General features: G+C 37.4%; 1 protein-coding gene across 1 annotated transcript; it reads left to right on the top strand.

Moving 5' to 3' along the window:
* Positions 1–230: 230 nt before the first annotated feature.
* On the top strand, positions 231–21476 carry creb3l2 (cAMP responsive element binding protein 3-like 2). The gene is made up of 12 exons (XM_084111497.1): positions 231–555; positions 11773–12001; positions 13036–13226; positions 13311–13395; positions 15418–15599; positions 15681–15827; positions 15902–15960; positions 16749–16817; positions 16997–17096; positions 17220–17343; positions 19382–19616; positions 20214–21476. The coding sequence occupies exons 1-12, from the start codon at positions 460–462 to the stop codon at positions 20281–20283; spliced, it is 1587 nt and encodes a 528-aa protein (XP_083967623.1). The 5' UTR covers positions 231–459; the 3' UTR covers positions 20284–21476.
* The last annotated feature ends 704 nt before the right edge of the window (positions 21477–22180 follow it).

The raw sequence follows: 22180 nt of genomic DNA, 5'->3' as shown, positions 1-22180 counted from the left end.
ACGCATGGATTCCAAGGGCGGGACCTCAGAGAGTAAAGTTTAGTATTTTATGGCAAATTTATGCGTAGTTTTTTCAAACAGCGTAACAAAATACAAACCATATTTGTGTCCCATATTTTATTATTTGTTTGGAAACATCTGAAACATTCCCTGATAGAAGTACAGTCCACAAACGGTCTTTTGTAAACAAATTTTGCCATTCCCATCATTTCCCCGCCCCAAATTCCTACTCGCCTGTGAAGGGGCGACATTTCTCAAGGAAGCTGAGAGGAAAGTTCCGTGAACAGTGACGACAAACTTGTAATCAACTTTCCCTTGACAGTAAAACATTTACTTTGTATCACGGTCGAACGAGCCATTTGACGGATACACTATCGTTAACGCTGACAAATAGTCGTTTGTGGAGCCGTTGAAGCGACTGCGCCTCAGTCACGGTTTAGTACAGACGCAGATCGAGGCATGGAAATTATGGATATCGGGGAACCGTTTTTACAATGGGACAAAAATCTCAGCGAATTGTCCGAACCCGGGGAAAACGACATTTTATACAGCACTGTAAGTGGGGATCTCCTCATGGTTCCGTAGCATGATTGCCATCTTTCACTTCGCATGTTTTGATGTGTTGCAACTAGTGTCAGATCATCCAGAACGCATTTAAATGGCTCTAAACCTTATAATTTACAACATGTAGTCATAAAAATAGTGTTTATTTGACTTGATCGTTCACTGAGAAACTTTAAATGAGATCTTTATGATTACTAATGTGCCATGGGTTCCACTTGGCTCCAAGGGATAAAGTTCAGATGGTGGAGTTGACTGTATCATAGTGCAGTGCTACACAAAGTAACTTACTGGTTTTAACCCATATGGATAAACTCAGAATGTAGGCCTCGAATCTTTGAAGTGTTGTTGCAGGTTATGTAATAATAGGTTTGTGTTCCAACTTCTGCTCAAAGTGGCCTCTACTTGAGGGGTAGACTGCTGACTAATTAGGGGGTTCACAGTGGGTAGTTGCAAAGGGAATTTGGTAGTTGGTGCATGTACTTTTTTTATTCAACATGAAGATTTTAGTTTAAAATGTATCTGAATTCATAAGGGAAAGTGCATTTTTGGTCTTAGATTTTTTTAACATTTTTAAATCCTTTTTATCTGAACTGATTTTTTTAAATAGTTCTGATGGTGTAATTTAATAAAAACATTTTTTAACCATTATGAACTCACAATAATTTTTAAAAAGCTTCTTCTCAAATTCATGGTATGAACAACACATCGAAGGAGGTTAATTGCACAAATGTGGTAAGTTACAAGCAGTTTCTAAGCAGAGATCCCATTACCAGACGAGGCATGTTACTCTTTTCCAGACAGCATCAAAGCAGGCGTTGGAGGTACAACAGTTTGGTGTGTCTGGGATTCAGAAACTGACAGGATCAGGGCGGTAACATACACTTCCATGAGAACTGTATATGCTTTGTGAAGGTTGAGGAATGGTTTACATTCTCCTTCACCTTTAGAACAGAACGAGGTCTTTGTTTAAGGCCCCCATCAGACCCCCCCCCCCCAAACACATACATGCTCCCCCACCTCATTGGTCTCTATGTGCCAGTTCCCCTCACTTTCACTCTTGCTCCCCAGGGTTTGTTGACATGGAATTCCACACAACAACGCAAACTGTTCTCAGTTGGAGCTGTAGGCTCCCCTGAAGCTTACTTTGTGGACTCGGTCTGTTGCATACATCTGTTAACATTATGCATGTTGCATCTGCGCCGTGTCCTTCTGCATTATGAGTCAGCTGCATTGCTATGGTGTGCCGGGTGACATTCAGATTTGAATTTATGCATATCTGAAGCCAATCTTCTGACTATATAATATTTGAGGAATGCAAACATGTCCTTTTTATGACTTAATAGGCCCAATTATTGTCTTCTGTTCTTGATAGTTGCAATTATGTCTTCTTTGTCAAATTGGAAGAACTTGTATAGAGGATGTGTGTTTGTACCTTCCTGCTCTTACTCTTTAAGCAAAGACTCAGACGTCATATCTCAGGTGATTAAAAATAGTAAAAATAACCCAAGGCTCATTCCTCCCTTAAGACAGGGGTTAAGGAGATGCTGAGGGGAGCAGTTCAAGCATCATGATCAGCATTTCTTAATGCTGATAATCACACTGACACGATTAGCCTGGAAAGCACATTATCTCCTGCAGACTGGGGCCTTGTGGCAACCAGATGTACTTCCTGAGCCACTCGAAAGCTATTCTTGGTTTATGGCAAATATGAGGAAAGGCATGCTTTAGCAAGAGCATGTGCACTAACCTGTTTATTAGTACTAAAGACAATCGTTATCACCCAGTTCTATAGCATTTGATGATTAATGTTATGATCAGCTGATAACACTATCAGTTCAATAGAACTTTCATAGAAAGAATTTTCATTCAGCCTGATCTATTTCTTCTACACTGTTTTTTTTTTTTGATTATTATTATTAATACCAAAAATATAATTTTGGAAAACTCTTTTCTATTAGCTATGATACCAGTATCTGCATCCTCAATATTATCCTCTAAAATATAATATTATCTTTTTTATCGCCTTTTTTATTACATTACATATTTTAGTAGTTATCATAAATTAGGTATCATTTGAAAGCTTACGATCTCAGAATTCATCCTGTGAAAAGTGTTTTGAAATTGGACATTGTGTTACCATAGAAACGGTACTCTAAATTATTTTATTAGGCTCCTCCCCTTTTGGGCATCATTATGTTTCATAATTTATTATCAAAATATTTTCTAATCTTGACAAAACACATATTGTTAGAAAGGTCTGAGTCTCAAGGTTCCATATTTTGTGACAGAAGTGATATTTGGACAGAAATTTATTAATTTGTAATGGTAGAATGCATACAGTTAAATTCAATGGAATTCAATGACACCCGGTGGCTATTTTTGGTAATTCGCCTAAACAAAATCTCATGGGAACTTCAATTTTTGTGATATCAACTTCAAATTTGGAACACATCTTGGTTAGATAAATGGCTTTGATTTGATAGTAATTTTTTTGTAAAACATATTTTGTAAAATATATATTTTATATAAAATAAAAATATGAAATAAATTATATTTGATTTAATGTAAATTTAAACTTCCATAACTTTTTCATACTTTCATTTTTTGAAGTGCTTTCCCTTTAAAACAAGACCAAACTTAGGTCTATACTCCAAAGCATTCTTGAATTACAACCATTTAAGCTTGAATAGTGCATTTTAATGTCCATTCTCAAAAAGGGGGGTGACAGTTAAAGGGTTAAGGCAAGATGGTTCATATATGTGAACAGCATAATGCCAGTTAACTAACTATAGGACTGGGTAATGTTATACAATAGAAATGTGTCAACTGTTAGTGATTTTGTTGGACTGGTTATACCAGCTCATCCTATGAAACTCAGTTGTTTTGTGTTTCATAACATGAAGCTGTTTTTGCATTGATACCAGACTTAACTTTCTTTTGTTATGAATTAAATTAAGTACCTTTTAATAGATGTATTGCATTAATGTTAACATAAAAAATAGTTTTCATTGAATTTCCTGCATGGATAACATGACGATATAAAATGACTCATACTCTGAAACACACACACACAGGCCAACATTCCCTCTCTTTGGTCACACACAATCAGTGATGTTAAACACTGGACTGACGAAGATATCTTGAGAAAATAAGTTGTCTGTCTCGACCGTAGAGGCGGTGTCTGATTGTAAACTCCAGCACAAGAGTCTGGCCGCACATCTGGTTTGTGCTGCTGATATTGTGTTATTAAGATCTCATGTGACTGGAACAGACTGAGAGGCTTCAGTGTTCAACTTGTGTCTAACATCACAACAGTTATTTCCATCAAGAGGTACATCCATTTTAGTTCAAGATCTTGTATTGACAATGCAAGAGTCAAGCACTCTGTTAAGTCTCCTCCAGCACATCCCAAAGACTTTCAATGAATTTAAGATCTGGCCAATTCATGTGTGAAAATGATTCTTCATGCTCCCTCCCAACCATTCGTTCACAATTTGAGCCTGATGAATCTTGACATTGTCATCCTGGAATATGGCCATGATGTGTCTTCCTACACGGTTGTTTAAGAAACGAAAAGCTAAACTATCCATCAGTTCGGGTTAGAAGAACTGTTGCCAAAAATATAACACGCTAATAATCACTGCAATAATGATCCAATCATAAACTCTTAAGCATTTGCCTATTTAAATCCAAACAGCGGCTTGTATATAATACATTCAAGACGCTTTAGTAACTGCAAAACTGCATTGTGTCGGTGAGATTTGAATGTGTAATTTTTATACACATAAATAGACTGTATGATGATTTAGGGCATGGCAGTTTATTGACAGCATCCTGGTGTTTTAATATGTGTGTGCACAGTGGATAGCGTGTCAGGCCACACTGATCTTGTAGCCCTGAGCTCTCTGACATTTTGATAACATTTGTCACTCAGGAGTCACGTGGTATTCTTTACCGCGCCGTGCTACTGATGACTCAAGCTTTAGTGGAGCGGTCTTGCGGGACGGGAGGGGGACGAGTCTGCTGGCAGGCGGTCTGTAGTGAGAAACCCTCTGTCTCTCTGCTCTCTGTGGGCCGGGTGGACACAGGCTGGGACTGTTCTCCGAGAGGGCAGGGTTTCTGTGAGGCCCGGCACCCGTCTTTCTTGCAAGCTGCATCATTCTGCGATGCACATTCTTGCTCTTTTGCTCTGAATGGATGGTTTGTATGAGCTGCAACTCGAGCCTGAACCTTCTCTGAGCGCACACATATTCATTACTCATTCGTTTTCTTCATCATGATCTTGTGGTTTCACTAGGTCTTGTCTAAGTGCCCCTCGGAGGCCGATCTTTCTTTTTGATTCAGACAATGTATTTTTGGTGGTGGGGAAGTTGTAATGGAGGTGTTGGGATGCGTGAAAGGTTATTAGCTTTGGGAGTATAATGTTGCATGAGAACCTCTATTTTTTGAGAACAAAGCCACTGATTTTATTAGTGACCTGCAAGTTTGCCATTGTAGGCAGTGCCCATCCCCCCCCCCCCCACACACACACACTTATTTCATAATTTGTTTTGCAAAATAAAAGGGGAATTGGATGTTCTTGTCCGTTTATATTTTGAAGTATATTATTTTCATAAAGTGTGTATATATATATAATGTAGTAGATTATAATTTATATAATTTTATTATATCACATTATGTTTATATGTCTTAAGATATATATATATATATATATATATATATATATATATATATATGTATATGTGTATATATTTATACTGTATATACGTATATGTTTATATTTGAGTTTAGTTTATATTATATTGTTATTTAAACAGTTGTTTAATACGATTTTAATACATTTAATTTTAATAAACCATCCTTGTAGTAAAGCCTATTTTATATAATCAAGTGAATAAAATGTTACAAATAAAAGGTACTTGACCATTTAATTTTTCAATCTCTTATTATTTTTAATGTGATAAAATCAATCCAAATAATTTAAAAGTCTGACATGAGTACACAAAAAACTGACTGAATCTAAAACGTTTCAGTCTGTATTTGCTGACTTAATATGTATATATTTCAAACCTTAAATATTAATGTTAAAAAAGTAATATATACCATGGTACGGTGGTATGCGTCACTCATTTATGTCATTGCTACTTGTGTATTGGACATAGAGGGAGTCTTTCACTCCATTCAGTTTTACTGTTCCTCCTCTGAAAGAGCAAATAGTGGGTGATCAAGTCTTTCCAATCAATCCAGATTGGATTTTTGTTTTCCGCCGTCACTGCTTGTTTACATCCAGTGCACTTTAAGGTCACTATTGACCAGATGTTGATTACAGAGGAGCCGTTTCCTGGACCCCTGGAGTTCCAGAAGTCGGCGACACCACTGCAGTTTCAGCGCATCACTCTCTGCTGGGGGAAGGGAGGATGGGACGTCCCTGAATATGCAGGATGTGTTCGGTCTTGTTTAGAATTTACAGCACAGTCGCTATCGAAGCCTCTTCCTGATATAAACTGAAGCTGCAGCTGCGATGGCACGCATTTCACGCTCGGCCCCAACAGTTGCGCACAAGCAGCTTGAACAAGAGCCAAGCGAATTCAAAACACACTCAGAGAGGGTGGAGTGAATCATGGAAAAAGTGATGGACTTCTGGTGGGATTTGTCTTTGGCACAAACAAGATTTGCAATGTGAACTTTAGAATAAGATACACAACTTTTCCCAGAAAAGTCACATTTATTTATATATTTATATATATACAATTCATTGCTTTAAAGGGTTAGTTCACCCAAAAATGAAAATTCTGTCATTATTTACTCACCCTCATGTTATGAAAGAACCAGTGAGGTTCATTCTCGTGCATTAGGCAGCATGTTTGAGCTTCCGCAAGAACCAATGAAATTTGTTCTCATGCATCAAGTAAGTACGGTTGAGCTTCTGTTTATGTACACTGATCAAAGTTCAATGACCCTGGACCACAAAACCAGTCACATGGGTCAATTTTATGAAATTGAGATGTATAGATCATTTGAAAGCTGAATAAATACGCTTTTCATTGATCTATGGTTTGTTACGATAGGACAATATTTGGTCGAGACACAACTATTGAAAATCTGGAATCTGAGGGTGCAAAAAAATCGAAACATTCAGAAAATCGCCTTTAAAGTTCTACATTTATGTTCACGATTCGCTGCATTCACTCACAAAAATAAATGTTTTATATATTTAAGGTAGGAAATTTACAAAATATCTTCATGGAACATGATCTTTACTTAATATCCTAATGATTTTTGGCATAAAAGAAAAATCGATAATTTTGACCCATACAATGTATTGTTGGCTATTGCCACAAATATACCCGTGCGACATAAGACTGGTTTTGTGGTCCAGGGTCACATATGTGAATAAAAGCCTAAATTAGATCTGTTCATCATATAAAGCGATCGAGAATAATCAGCTTTATGTGCAACTGCTAAAGGGTATGTAAATCTTTCATATTATATATTTCTTTTTTAGATTATTGTCTGCTCTTTGCTCTTTTCCTCTCGCAATAATTCATGGCATTTGAATTCCACTCTATCACGTTAATTAATTATGATCTGATTAAGAAAGGAACACCAATATCAGTCAACTTTGCCCTATAGTGATGTAGTTTATTGGGAGTTGAGCTGTTTTGACTCACAGCAGCAGTCATTAAACTCTAAACAAATGTCCATTTAGACAGGTTAACTCAGAATTTGGGTCAAAAAGACCCTTGTTATCCAGTCAAACAAGGCCACCAGTTTTAATGTACAAAGCATTTAAATAGACCCGTCAACCACCCTGGAGTGTTTTGTTTAAGAGGACAAACAAGCTGGATTTCCTCAAGCCTGTGATAAGTCCTAAGCGCTTCAGTCCAAAGTAAATACATTTTTAGTGGCTAATATCAGTGAGTCAAGTCCATCTGTGCGTAATGGACAAGGTCCAGCCTCGCGATCGCTGATCTTTGTCTCCTGCAGGTTCAGCTTTCCTCACATCTGTTTTGCTGCTGAGTTGCGTCATCTGCATCCAGATTTGGCTTGTAAACTTCCTCTTCCTGCGCACATATTCACGATCCCCTTAAGGGGAAAAAAATTACAGACCACTGTCGCCACCCCCCAACATCACTGGAGGAGCGGCTTCAACAACTATTCGACTCTCCAGCTGGGCAAAAACTCAGAAACCCTGCCCCCAACTGAAACCACATGTACTTTACACCCATCCAAACTACGGACAAAGAAGCCTTCACTCCCAGAATCCACCCAACTGGATGCAGGCATTCATAAGTCTTACTCAAACAGCTGTGTATTGTGCACAAAATTTTAGACGTGATTGAAATTTAAACAGCACAATTATTGGGGTTATCTCAAATAATTGCGATTAGATGATTAATTAATAATTGCGACTGGCCTAATGAAAATGGACAATCATATTTATTTCCGAGATAATGGTATTTAAATGAAGTATAGACTGTATACACTTCTTTTCCATTGCCATCTGGTGAAGGAACTGATCCCAAACAGGCACTTAGAAGTGATTATTTCTATCCTTGAACCTTAGGAAACCTCACGTCCGTCCTCCTCCAAGTGAGCGGTCTCTTATATTCCTCTTAGAGAGCAGTCGACACCCAGCAATTTTCAGCAATCATCATAATCATCTTATCACACACTCAAGAGTGTCAGATGTAATTGCATATCGCCCATGACTGATGCTGGAATGGCATAATAATATGGTGACTCTGTACAGTCATAAGCCCACCATGAGAGAATTCATCAATTTTGCAATGGAAATGACTGCTGCAAATGCACATAGAAGATGACAACTGTGTTATGTCACCTCTTGATAACTTCACCCACTCCTGACCTGATCTGAACTGCTCTTCAATGGCGTTCCGTTGCTTCTTCGTTCTACATGGTGCTTGCCATATAGATGTTTTTGGTCGAAGAAGACATTCCAGAAAAGCAGTTCTTTGCCAAATATGGAGTTCAAGCAAGTTCACAAGAGACATTTTTAGAGAACTGCTTATATGAACACATAGCCTACTTAAAATGTGTTTGGGGTGGGCGGCAGGCTCTGTTGGAACACCTGCATGCATTTCTCACGCACGTCCAGACGTTTTCTCACCGAGGTCGGCCGTCCAGACAGAGCTGCTGCTGAGTAACAAAAGTGGAAAATGTAGGACAAGGCATTCCAGAATGGCTTTGTCAATCCTGACTTGTTCTCTCTTTACTTCTTCATGTTGCTTTGTGTATTCATTTAGCTGTTTTCTTTTCTCTCTTTGTTTGTCTGTCTTTGACTTGGCTAACCTCTGGATCTGAGTCAGTCTGTAATTGATCCCATACGCCGGCTTCTCTCCATTTTGATCCCCAACTGCACCGCTTTCCTTCCTAGTTTGCTCAGTTTGCCTCTGTTTAACTCATTTCTCTAACGTGTTTCCTGGAGGCTCTTTTCCAAAAGACAGCATTCTTATGCATCTGTGTTTATTTGATAGTGTGCGCGAATGCAGGTGGTTGACACATGCGCTCCAGAAAGTTTGATCTTTGTCCAGTGTCTGCGCTATTTTTCTACAGAAGTTATGACCGCTAAAAATGTCTTATTGTAATTCTTTTAAACTCTAAATTCTTCATCTTCGGAATAAAAGACTAAATTAAATACATTCATCATCGATCGAGGCTCTGCAGAAAATTTCGACTAAACCACTCAATTCACAAGGATTAGTTTTACGATCTCTTTATGAACTTTTTGAAGTGTCAAAGTGTGAGTTGCGTAGCTGTCAATGGAGGGACGGAAATCTCTCAGAAGTGTTTTGCAACGTTTTTCAATGGGATTTCAAAATGTTTGTGTGTGCCATATATTTGTATGCTTATTAGAGTCATGCATACACTTTGTGTGGGGGAACTTATTCTGGATGTGCAAAGTTACTGCACATTACTATGAAGAGCATTCCAAATAATCACTAATGGCCTTCTTTTTCAGTTAGGGTTAGAAGGAAGATACATATGTAGATATCAAGTTTTGCAAAGCAGCTCTCTGCTTTTTTTTCTGAAATAGATCCTCACTTTTGTTTTCTCCCACTATGAACATGACCCCTCAAATTACATAATGTTGTCAGGCTGTTCTGTTTATCGTTAATGTTAGCCAAACTGATCTATCTGCTTGGTGGCCTTGACAAGTACACTGTCAGTGTCCCTTATGCACAGCAATAAGTATGCACTTCAACACGCATGCATTTCAGTTTCTACCAGATACTGCCAAAAACTGAATAATTCGCTAATACAAGTAAGCGAAAAACAGCACGGCATAGTATACATAGTATTCGAAAAACAGTAGGCGAAAGGTACCCGGATCATAGATATCATATATAAAGGCTAGATGTCTCGTGCATGCTGCTGGCCAATGGAGGTCGACGTCCGCACGTGGCGGCCATCTTGCCACAGACAGCTCGCTCACTCGTTTAATGGTGCATGTACTTTTAAATAACCATAACTTGCTAAATTTTCTACCGATTTTCAAACGGTTTGGTTTGTTATAAACGTCAGAGATGTAGTTATGACACTGCATACATACACTGCATACATATGAATAATTATAACATGCATGTTCAAGCAATCGGAATTATAGCCACGTTAATAACGTTTGTAAGAAACCAAACCGTTTGTAAATCCGTCAAGATTTCAGCGAGATAAGAGGATTTGTGTTCGTGCTGATCACTCACCTTAATTCACAGCTTCACTGTGACAAGATGGCCGAACGGTGATGCCGGAAGTGACTGCGCCATAAGACATCTAGCGTTTATATATGATATCTATGACCCGGATGACCTACTACTTGCGGCGAGATTCTGAAGTGCACATTTGATGGGTACTTTACTATCCCATGAGGCCACGGGAGAGCATTTGTGAATGGTGGTGAAGCGACGCAAATCTAGGTCATGTGACAATGACAAATTTCATTTATACTATATAGATCATACTTTTTTTAATGGTCACTAAGCAAGTTTCAAACCAAATGTACCTACTATATAGTATGCAATTTCAACACGTTGTGTGTTATATTACTGTCAGTCAGCAGCACCAATCAACATATCCTGCTGTATCAGATTGTTCTAGTCAAAGCAGCATTGTTTGATCTTATAATCTGCCTTTGTTGGCTGAACCCAGAGACCTGCATGTTGCACCATGCGTGACTGTACTATGGATCCTGCTGGTTGTTCACATGAACAGATGCACATAGAGGAGACAGCAGTTGTTTGAGTGTGTGCATCTCAGAGCTGCATTGACCCTCTCCCTGTGGATGAGCTGCCTGGACTCTGACTCATCTGTGCAGATGGAGACCAGTCTGTTGTGATGGAGCTGCTTCAAACTCTATTGCTAAAGAATTGCTGTGCTTTGCACAGACACCATTTATAAGCAATTCTATCATGCTTGTACAACTTTTAAAGTGTTGTGCTTATCCCAGTGTTTCATTGTAAGTGCATTAAACATGTTTTTTTTGTTTGTTGTGGTAATCAACAGCGAGTCAGAAATGCTGAACGTGTGAGAGGTTCTGCTGCTGTTAGAATATGGAGGAAACCTGCGTTTTAAGTGATTTTTATGTGATAAAATGGATGTCTGGAAGGGTTTAAGCCTGTCCAAACCTGTTTGAGGAGTAGGGTACCATACTGAGGTGTGGTAACAAGGGCTGGAATGCACCGATAGGAATGCCAAGGAGATAATGTCTTTTTTGGACCCGAATCAAACCTTCTCATCGGAACAAGCCGTCTGCTTGTAATTACAAAAATAAAATAAGTGAGCAATCAGCTCGGTAAAATTAGTTCACAAATAAATTATATTCTTTAAATTGTTAATGCCTTTATTTATCTTGGAATAAATGTAGAAATTCTTTATGAGATTGCAAAATAGAATTGTATTTGGTTTATTTTTTCTTTTCTTTTTTTCAATGTAATGTTTATTTAACCACGAAAATTTGGCAACGTTAAGTGTAACTGGGACATTCATTTACATTTGATTTATAAAAATAAAAAGAAACTGTGAGGACTTTGCGTCCTCGTTTCAGAACACCACTGAACGCCACTGTCTGTTCCTCCAGGCGATGGGATCTGATCTTTAAAGAGACCTGCTGATGTTTTATGATTTGCAATTAAGGTCTATTTAACAAGCTGTGGTTTAATGAGCACTCCAATTATTGTTCTTCTTGTGCAGCACTTCACCGAGCTCCTAGATGATCTGTCCCAAGAAGCTTTGCTGGGACAGCTGTTAAGCGACCCGTTCCTGTCCGGGCGTGGAGATGCCATGGACACAGAGGAGGAACTGACCCCTGCATCTCCAGTGCCGCCACACATTCAAGCTGAACACAGTTACTCGCTGTGTGGAGACTCGCGCCCACAGTCGCCCCTTTCCCATCTGCCCGGGGAACCTGGCAGTGATGCTGGTAAGCTTTGGCCGGAATGTGAAACTAGCTTAATTAAGTCTTAAAGTGCCCATATTATGCTCATTTACAAGTTCATAATTTTATTTTTGGGGTCTTTATTTAAATTGAAATGATAAAATAGTGTGAATTAGTAAACGATTGTTTAAAAATATTTCAATTATTTATTTATTTTATTTTATTTACATGTAATTATTGTTTAAATCTAATTATTTAAATTGAAATGTTTTAATCCCTATTTTATGTCCATTTATTTAATTTTAGGTTAAGCACACATGTAATAAGTAATAAAATAAAATAAAATAAAATAATAATAAAATCAGTGTATAACATATGTGACCATGGATGACAAAACCAGTCACATGGGTCAATTTGTTTGAAATGAGATTTATACATAATCCGACAGCTGAATAAACAAGCTTTCCATTGATGTATGGTTTGTTAGGAAATGAAATCTTGAATCTGAGGGTGCAAAAAAATGTAAATATTGAGAAAATCGCTTTTAAAGTTGTCCGTTTATGTTCGCGATTGTGCTGCATTCACTCACAAAAATAAATGTTTTATATATTTACGGTAGGAAATGTACAAAATATCTTCATGGAACATGATCTTTACTTAATATCCTCATGATTTTTGGCATAAAAGAAAAATCGATAATTTTGACCCATACAATGGCTATTGCCACAAATAAACCCGTGCGACTTGTGACTGTTTTTTTCTGGTCCAGGGTCACAAATATGCATGGATAAAAATGTATAAATGTGCAGTGTATGAAACCACACATTTATACATGTGCTGAAGTAACCGCATAATGAAGTCAAGTTAGAAATAATGGCAGGACTGAAATTAGGCATTTCTGTTTGAGAGATGAACTCTCTTTGGAGTGGACTTTGTGCTTTGTAAATGTGCTGATTGTTTACATGGACAAACAGCACACTAAAGAAAAGGTCAAATCAAATAAAAGCACAATAGTCGCCCTTTAAATGCAAATCATTTCACATGTAAATGCATCTGTAATTGAACTCCTGTTTTATTAGGTGATTCAGACAATGACGAGTGGCCCATGGAGCAGGAAGATAAAGGGCTGAAGATGGAGCCCCTCCTGTGTGACCCACCCGTCCTGCTGCCCACCCTGACCCTCACCCTGACCCCCGAGGGTCCCGCGTCTGAGCCTGTGACTGACACCAGCGACCCCACCCTGTCTCGGACCCTCCCTCAGGCCGCACAGGTTAAGCCGCTCAATATGAGCATGACAACACCCATATAGTCAGTGCTTGAATTGACTGAAGTGCTGATTTATGTGTTGTTGCAGGTGAAAGAGGGCAGTGAGAGTTTCAACCCTCAGATTAAGCTGGAGCCACATGAGGTCGATCAGTTCTTAAACCTCTCATCCAAAGGTAAAAACACTGTTTCAGACATTTTTGTGTTATAGCACTGAAAATAAAGATCACTGTTAATAGTATCAAGTCCATTATTAATACAAGATATAATGTACACTGTAAAAAAGAAAAATTAATTTAGAAAAGTTGTGGAAACTGACAATTACATATCGGCTCAATAAAAGTCCTACATCCAAAAAAAACTGTATGTGCATGCGAAATGCGGATTGATTCGCGAGCGGAGCAGGACCAGCCGGGGCGGAAGACCGAAACAAACGTTCCCGACAGAATACAGATATTCATCGTCACAAGTTTCAAGACGTTATGGTGAGTATTGAGCACTGAAATTATTCTCCAAAGTTTTGCTTTAGGACCCTGTAGGAAGTTTAAAAGGCATTTAGCAGTAGCGAGTTCATGCATTCATTGGTTTCATGATTGTGTTTTCCTGGTTGCCACATAATTATCTGATGGTATGTGTAAAATACTGTTTGATCGACTTCTGAGATGTAATTTGTGTGATGTGTGTGCCATGCGACCACTGAACACAGTGCCGTTAGATTGCAGTTGCCGTCTGCCACTTTCAAGGCTTTTTACCTTTTAAAATCACACACGTCAAGCTTGTGATTTTCATATTCATCTGTTCATTTTTTTATCGCTCGTGTCAGTAGCTTTAAGCAGTCCTGAAAAGCTGGATATATTTACATACCACGAAATAAAAGATAAAGCTAAATCTACATCGACTGACTGACTGTCTCATCCTCATTATATAATTACGTAACTTCTGTTCTGTCACTTGCCAGATGTGATGCAGGGGAATTCTGTCATTAATGTTAGTTTTTATTTCTATTTGCAGGTGTTTAACTTATGCAGTGCTGCTTTTGAAAGTTTCCTTCTCCACTTCAAGACATCCTGTTACTTCTGAAGACTTCTTGAATGTATTCAGTGTTTTTCCTTATTTAAAATAAGGTATTTTTTTGATTTGTTAATAAAGTGACGTGATAAAATGACAACCCTGTTGTCTGTGTTCTGTATTTTGCTTAATGTATTAATGTTTTTCACACAATATTTTTTTTCTTTTGAGACAGTGAGAAATAAAATTGCTACTACAATTGAGGATATTTTTAAATGGACCAACTACACTGAATTTTTCCATTGGCTCAACATATTAATATTTCTGACTGAGCCCATGTTATCAGAACATTTAATTCATTAAATTTAATTAGGCCAATTGAAACATTTGAAATTGAATAACATATAACATATTGAAAAATTTAGATATGACCAGTCGCTAGAAAATTTTGATTTGGACAGGTCTCAAATATTTTAGAGTGTACATGGTCATTATCATAAACAAGGTGATATTTTTCAATAATGACCTGCTGACTGTACATTATCACACACTTGTGCACTTCCAAAATAAGTTTTTGATTTTAGTTTTAAATAAAATACATTCATTTTAATAATTGAAATGATATACTTATTTGAGAAGAAAAAAATATGTACTTACAAAAAAATAAACATGAAATATTTTAGTTTCAAATAATTGAATTGTACTAATTGAAATATTTTAATTGAAATCATTTTAGCAATCATTTAATCATTTTTAATGTTAGTTATTTTAAATCTAAAACTCCTGTGTACTTACAGAAAAAACAAACAAATAAAAGGATATGAAATATTGATTTTAGTTAATTTTAATTATTTAAATATTTTAATTTAAATTATTTTAGTTTAAGTTATTTGAGAACAAGACTTATTATGTGTGTACTTACAGAAAAACATATATTTAAATATAAAATAATTAAATTTTAATCATTTAAATATTTTAATTTAATTGATAATTTAATCATGTAATAATTTAAATAGTTTATTGTATTATTTGAATACAAAAAGATATATTACACATGTGAAACGAGATTCAGAGTGATACAGGAGACATGAATGTTGCACAGCTATGCAGAAAATTCGTATATTACAAATATTTGCGCACAGAATGCTATGATTGACCAATCAGAATCGATCTGTAATGCTTTTCTCCAGGCCTGGAGTCTCTGCACATGCCGCCCACTCCTCCCAGCTCTCATGGCAGCGACTCTGAGGGAAGTCAGAGCCCTGTACACCCCTGTGCCCCCGCCAGCCCCACACAGACCCCCGCTGTCCTCAAGGTGGCGCCACGAGCCCCTTCTTCCCTCTCCAACTCTCCTCTGCTGACGGCACCCCATGTGAGTACCACCAAATCTCGTTAATTGTTAGATTTTATTCAAGAAGATGGTCAAGCGACCTCCTCTGGTCTCTTCTGACAGAAACTGCAGGGCTCAGGTCCTCTCCTGCTCACTGAGGAGGAGAAACGCACGCTCATTGCTGAAGGATACCCGGTGCCCACCAAGCTGCCGCTGTCCAAGGCCGAGGAGAAAGCGCTGAAGAAGATTCGCAGAAAGATCAAGAACAAGGTTAGTGTCAGACTAAAGACGATGCATACTAGTACTAAAGTTAATGTCCGAGACACTAACACTCCCTTTGTCAGATTTCAGCACAAGAGAGCCGCAGGAAAAAGAAAGAGTACATGGATGCTTTAGAAAAGAAGTAAGTCTGATTTGATCACGTTCACATTATAATTGTAGCATTAAGTATGAAGTTTAAAGATCAAGTTGATCAAGCGTAAAAGGCTGATGTCACTCAGTGACTCTTAAAGTGAAATCAAAACGGACTCTGTTTACTTTTTAAATGCATAATGAATGTTCATATTATTGTGAATGATTCATCTGTGCACATTATTCCAATTTCTATTCATTTGTATAAAGTATATCTTGCTCCACTTCTGAAACCAGTGCTTTTTTCCCCTTCTCATTAATAAATGTAAAATGAGTTGCAAATCCAGTTTCACGTTTCAGGGATTTACAAGTGAAATATTTTAGTTGCTACATGAAACCAAGGACTTAAAATATAAAAAGATGGTGCACTCATATTACTATGAACAGGAGAAAGTGCAATATTGCAAAACAAGTCCCGCCTTCTACATAAAAGAGCCAATCGCTGATTGGTAAAGTCATCGCATCACTGCAGCTGGCATTAGATGTACTGTATAAACAGTCAGTGTTTTGAGACGCACTAGGACTTGCCGATGCACATTGGCTGCTCCAGGTTAAAAAGAAAGCTTTTTAACGCTATAAGAAATGCTGATATGAAATATGTTTTTTAATTGTGAGTTCGGCTAGCAGTTTTTGAGATTTCAGGATTCCCCTATTTAAGTAGATAGGACTTGGTCTTGGATGCCTGAATTAGCTGCCCGGAGGCGTTGCGGCCTACAGACTTTCCTTGAACGGGACTTTGATGAAACTCATGTGACATTGCAATACCCTCTCCGTCCACAGGGTGGAGACATGCTCCAGCGAGAACAATGAGCTACGCAGGAAAGTTGAAACACTTGAGTGCACCAACAAGTAAGACCCTCACTCCTTTCCATTTATATACACTACTACACCTTAAGGTGATCATTACATCATTTTCTAGTAATTTATTTTCGCACTTTGTATCCTTTGCTGGTTGATTTTTTTCAGTGATTAATTATACATCATATGCAAACTGATTAGTATTGATTATGTAAATGTGTGTGTCTCAGGTCTCTGCTGCAGCAGCTGCACTCACTGCAGGCGGTGGTGGCAGGAAAGGTCCCACGGTCCTGCCGGGTGACGGGCACCCAGACCTCCACATGCCTCATGGTGAGAGCTTCCTGGTGTGTGTGTGTGTGTGTGTGTGTGTGGGAGAGTGAGGGGGAGGAAGACAAATGCAAACACAAACAGAAGCATTGATATTTAGATAAAGCTTGTAATGTTCTTGTGCAGGTGGTGGTTCTGTGTTTCTCCGTGTTCTTGGGGAGTTTCTACCAAGGCCTGAGCCCCTGCTCCTCTATCACCAAAACAGGCCTGACCAGAGAGATCTCCATACAGGAGTCATACACTGCGACAGGTGCGCATGCTACGATTGTGCAAGAGCACACGAAACATGGACGTGAAATATTGAATTTAGTTTTAATCATTTGGATTTTTGTTTTTCATTGAAATAAATGAGTTTTATTTAAACCATAGATTTGCGATTTGAGGTATTTAAGGAAAAGAAAAAGGTATTTGCAAAAGAAGTCATGCTCATGAAATAGTTGGCTATAAGTCAGTCAGCTTTTAAGTAATTTAATTTAAACTTTCAAATAATATAAGCATTTAAATTTATTTATTTTATTATTCTGTTATTTGAAAAAGATTTATTACACATGTAGCCTACTTAAAAAAAAATGCATATATATATATATATATATATATATATATATATATATATGAAGAGTTCAGATGCAAAAGCCTCTAAGTGCCATCTGAAATTTTCTTCTAGAATGATAATTTTTATCAAGCTCGTATATTTAAGTTCAGTAATTTCAGTTAAATGACAATTCATAGGTAATTTTCATTGCCATTTAAGTGAAATTACTGAACTTAAATATACGAGCTTGATAAAAATGATCATTCTAGAAGAAAGTTTCAGATACATACATACATGCATACATACAGTGTGTATATATATATATATATATATATAATAGATTAATAAAATATATTAAATTATTTAATATCAATAATATCGATAATAATCTTTAAAGATGTGCCTTACGTTTGAAAATTTCTACTTTTTTAAATGTATAATGATATGCAAATCTTTTACGCATATCAGTTGTCCGAGGCTGTTTATTTGGCGTCTAAAATTTCGATTTAACAAGCACCGCTTGTGTCTATTGCAATCCCTCCTGTAATTTGCTCATTATTCTCTGTCCTGGCTGACTAATGAATAGAGGAATGGCTGTATTTGGATCCATATTAAGAGGCTGTAGTCGGCTGAGCCCCACTCTTGAGCTTCTGAGAGTCATTATCAGTGGTTGAGTGGGGCAGTAATTATCATGCTTTTAAAAGCAGAGCGATCAGTTCATCATCGCTGATCTCCGATCTCCCTCCATCACGTTTCTCCCACGCATGTTATTCAGTTAATGCATCGCTCGAACAAAACGCCACTGACTTAAGACTAGAACTAATAAAAGAGATGCGCTCTTGATTTCAGGCCTTGATATTAATATCAATCACAAATGCTCAGCCGAGACACTTAAGCAGGGCTGCCAACTCTCACGCCACACATCCATTTTCTCACGCAGAGAAAAATCACAAAGAGGACACTGACACCGACAGACTAGACAGAGCTGGTTACTTTTGATATGAAACAAATTCAAATTTTATTACGAATTTCAAACAAGACCGTTTTGGCGTTTGTAAATGTGACGTGACAGATCGCTGTAGCGCCTCAGTTCAAGCGGCACGTGAACCAATCATCTCTTATACTATTTACTAGTTAATAGTAAATAAACACCAATGAACAATAGGTATGTTAAAAGATACAGTACAACTTACCGAAATGTATATGCCTCATACATAATATCGATCAATCAGTGTTTTTCAACCGTGGAAAGAGGTCAATAAAACAGCTGGAGAATAATGTCACATAACTACATTTAGGCTTCCTCAGGAAAGCCATTAAATAACCATGCATGTTAGTTGGATAGAAAAATGAGCTATTTTGCTAAATATGTGCACATATTTATTATATTTTTACTTATATCGTTAAAATATTATAAAGTTGTTATTATGATAAAAAAATAATTGAAGCTTTAATAATACCAGCTGAAGGCTCCCTATGTTTACAGAATTAGATATTTTTTTCTTGAGAAAAATTAACATGCATCTACCCGTATACCTTATATTTATCCAAAAGAATCAACATTGAATCAAGATCAGAATCAGATCACAAGAATTCAAATGAAATCGTGAACAGTAATGTCATTTTACCATGTAAACCTTGTAACATGTCACTAAAGTAAGCTTAATACAATTCTGTTTAATTATCAAATGTTTTAACAGCTCAAATGCATCTTTATTTGTGATAAGAACCATGAAGATGTTCGTTCTTTCCACAGTGAAGTCCCGGAACCTGCTGAGCATTCAGGAGCACGGGGGTCTGGACGACCCCCATTTTGTCGGGTTGGGCGGGGAATATCCTGAACAAGCTGATGTCATGGCGGCTTGGCGCTTAGAACAGCAGCACAAACAGGAACAGACGGAGCTGCGTGAAACGGAGCCCCGCCCACTTTTACCCAACACCAATGAAACGCACGCGCAAAAGGCGATTCTTATAGACCTGCATTCTCACAGGTAAATCATAAAATTAAAAAAAAGTACAAATCGGACAAAAAGACGAAGGTACAGGATTTAGTGATAGAAAGAACTACAATCCCATGATGCATTGCAAAACAATGAAGAAATATAAAACTACTCATTTGCAAATGTTGATTATATACATATAAAAACAATATATTTGAAGTTTAATGCAAAATATTCATATATACGAACATTTAAGTATTTTGAGACTGTAGGAAGATCGACTCAATTACATTCGCAGCGCTTCATGGGAGTGGGCGGAGCTAAAGAGTTATTTTGGCTTGTGTTGCTTTTTTCGACTCTCTGATTGGTGTAATTTTCTGTAAAGCATCATGGGTAATGTAGTTTTTCACAGAAGCAAATACCATCGATTAACAACCTCGTAGCTCACAGTAGTTCTGTCTTTGAATTTTTACAAGTTATTGTTCAAAATCAATTTCCCTATGGAGAAAATGAACGGAGTTTTTCCCCTCCGGAACCCGACTGTTGCACTCTATTGCGTGTTGCACTTCTGCCATTCATAGTGATACGAGGGCACCGTCTTTGTATATCTTTGGTGTGGATGTAAAACAATCTGTTTTATTTCGGCAGGTCCGATAAGTGGTCAAACGAGACCGCTAAAGTCATACAGTTGGAGAGGACCGTCAACGAGACATCGTGAGATCCGGCTGGTCCTCCTCCACGTCTCCTCTTCCTCTCCCCTGCAGCGGCGGGCCGATAGGCTCTGTATTTATAGATATACTATATACTTAAAGTATTGTTTTACTTAGAAGTCTTTTTTTTTTTTTTTTTATAAATACGAAAAACCCAAAAATGTATTTTATTCCATTACAGCAGTATATCAAATTTTGATACTTCAAGTACACTGTTTTTTCAATATTTTCATTCATTATTTTTTTTTTATATGCTTTGAATTTTTGTTTTAATATTTTTTGCCTGTTTGCCCCATGCTACTGAGAAAATGTGTAGTAATATATTGAATTCACACGATGTAGCATGCCAGTTATCAAAACTACGTTCTCTTCAGGCATCCAAAGATTCATAAAAAAATAACTATAATCGGACTGTATTAAAAAATGGAATAAAAATAATAGGCTGTGTTTACAGTATGAAGATGGCAATTTTCCAAAGCATTTAAAAACGTCTGAATATGTAAATATTTGCAGTATCCTCTATTGTAATATGGAGGAAGTATGTTGGGAGAGATATGAATTAATGTGATTGATATCAGTGGAGATGTTTGTCATTGAGGGCAATAAAAGAGGGACAATATGGACATGACATGAAAAGGACAGACGCTCTTCAGCCCATAGTCCCTCGTATGACGTTGCCCTCTTTTATTTGGTTTAAGGTCTTTAAAAAAGGACAGATGGCCCTTTTTGTCTCTGGCTGGCCACCATCCAAACCCACGTCTGCGCTCTTCTGGGAGTAAAGGATGCTCTCTGACAATTTTAGCGTTCTCTTGCCCAGATATGAACGGTTTTGACAACCTGAGTCCTGAGCGATCTGCATCCGGGCATGTGATGGACTCCCTTGCACTGTGTCCCCTGTAGAATCGATCTCTTATTTATTCTTTTTAGCATGCCTGCGATCATTTTATCCTGTAAACGAGAGCATTTTGAAGGAGACGGTTTTGTCCTGATGTGATGCATCTCAGATGCAACGTCCATGCTTGGTGTGGTTCCTCTGTATTTGGTGTAATGAGTGATTTATGACTGCAGTCTTAATTATGTTACACATTCTTTGCATCACAATACAATTTCAGGCTCTTAAAAATGATCTTCCTGAAATCACTCTGCCTTGTTTTTGTCCTGTTTTCTGCACAGCAAATAAATATTTTCCTTAGTAAAAGCATTATAAATCATGTGTCTGAGCCGTCATTTTGCTGCTTTTATTCCTGTCTAAATTCAAATATTACATTAGCCAGATTTATTTTTGTGTCTCACTTGGACGTTGAGTGGAATTAAGTGTGTCTAGAGAGAGATGTTTTTATGTCATCATATGGCTACTCTGATGCCTGACTATTAATAATTTTCATTGAGACTGGCTCTGCATTACAATTTTCCAATCCTTGAAGGTTTTATGCGAAAGAAAGGTGTTTTCTCCCCATCAGAGAGCTCAGATGATCTTCATACCTTAAATCACATTAGCCAAATTGAATTAGAAGAAAAATGCATGTTCTCTTCAGACTCTCATGACTTCTTGTTTCATATCTTGCCGATAAACTCATGTTGCTCAATTTACAGAGCAGTGAAGGTCTGTAGTGTTGTGGGTCTTTTTATTAGCAAACATCTTGTGTTAACCTTTGCATAAATGTGCTGTGTCCTGTGTACTGGACATATCGAGACAAACACTGAAAGAATATTAATGATTTAGGCTAATGTGATAATATTACAATAATATTAACATACAGTATTTTTCTGTCCAATCAAATGCGGGGGCGTGACCAAAATAATAATAATATACGATTCAGTGAGATAATACTATAATAATATCTTTTCCGTTGTAACAAATGTCAGGGGGCGTGGTCAATATGATAATATCTATACCCTATGATG

The sequence above is a fragment of the Abramis brama genome, assembly GCF_963993115.1.
Source record: "Abramis brama genome assembly, chromosome: 4".
In the NCBI taxonomy this organism is placed as follows: Eukaryota; Metazoa; Chordata; class Actinopteri; order Cypriniformes; family Leuciscidae; genus Abramis; species Abramis brama.
The sequence above is the reverse complement of the archived record's forward strand: the minus strand, read 5'-3'. Positions and strand labels throughout refer to the sequence as shown.

Bases quoted from the DNA above. Each gene is read 5' to 3' on its own strand.
- creb3l2 (XM_084111497.1), top strand. From the start codon at position 460: ATGGAAATTATGGATATCGGGGAACCGTTTTTACAATGGGACAAAAAT. The intron at 556-11,772 runs GTAAGTGGGGAT...CTTCTTGTGCAG, and splicing joins ACGACATTTTATACAGCACT to CACTTCACCGAGCTCCTAGA. The intron at 13,396-15,417 runs GTAAAAACACTG...GCTTTTCTCCAG, and splicing joins CTTAAACCTCTCATCCAAAG to GCCTGGAGTCTCTGCACATG.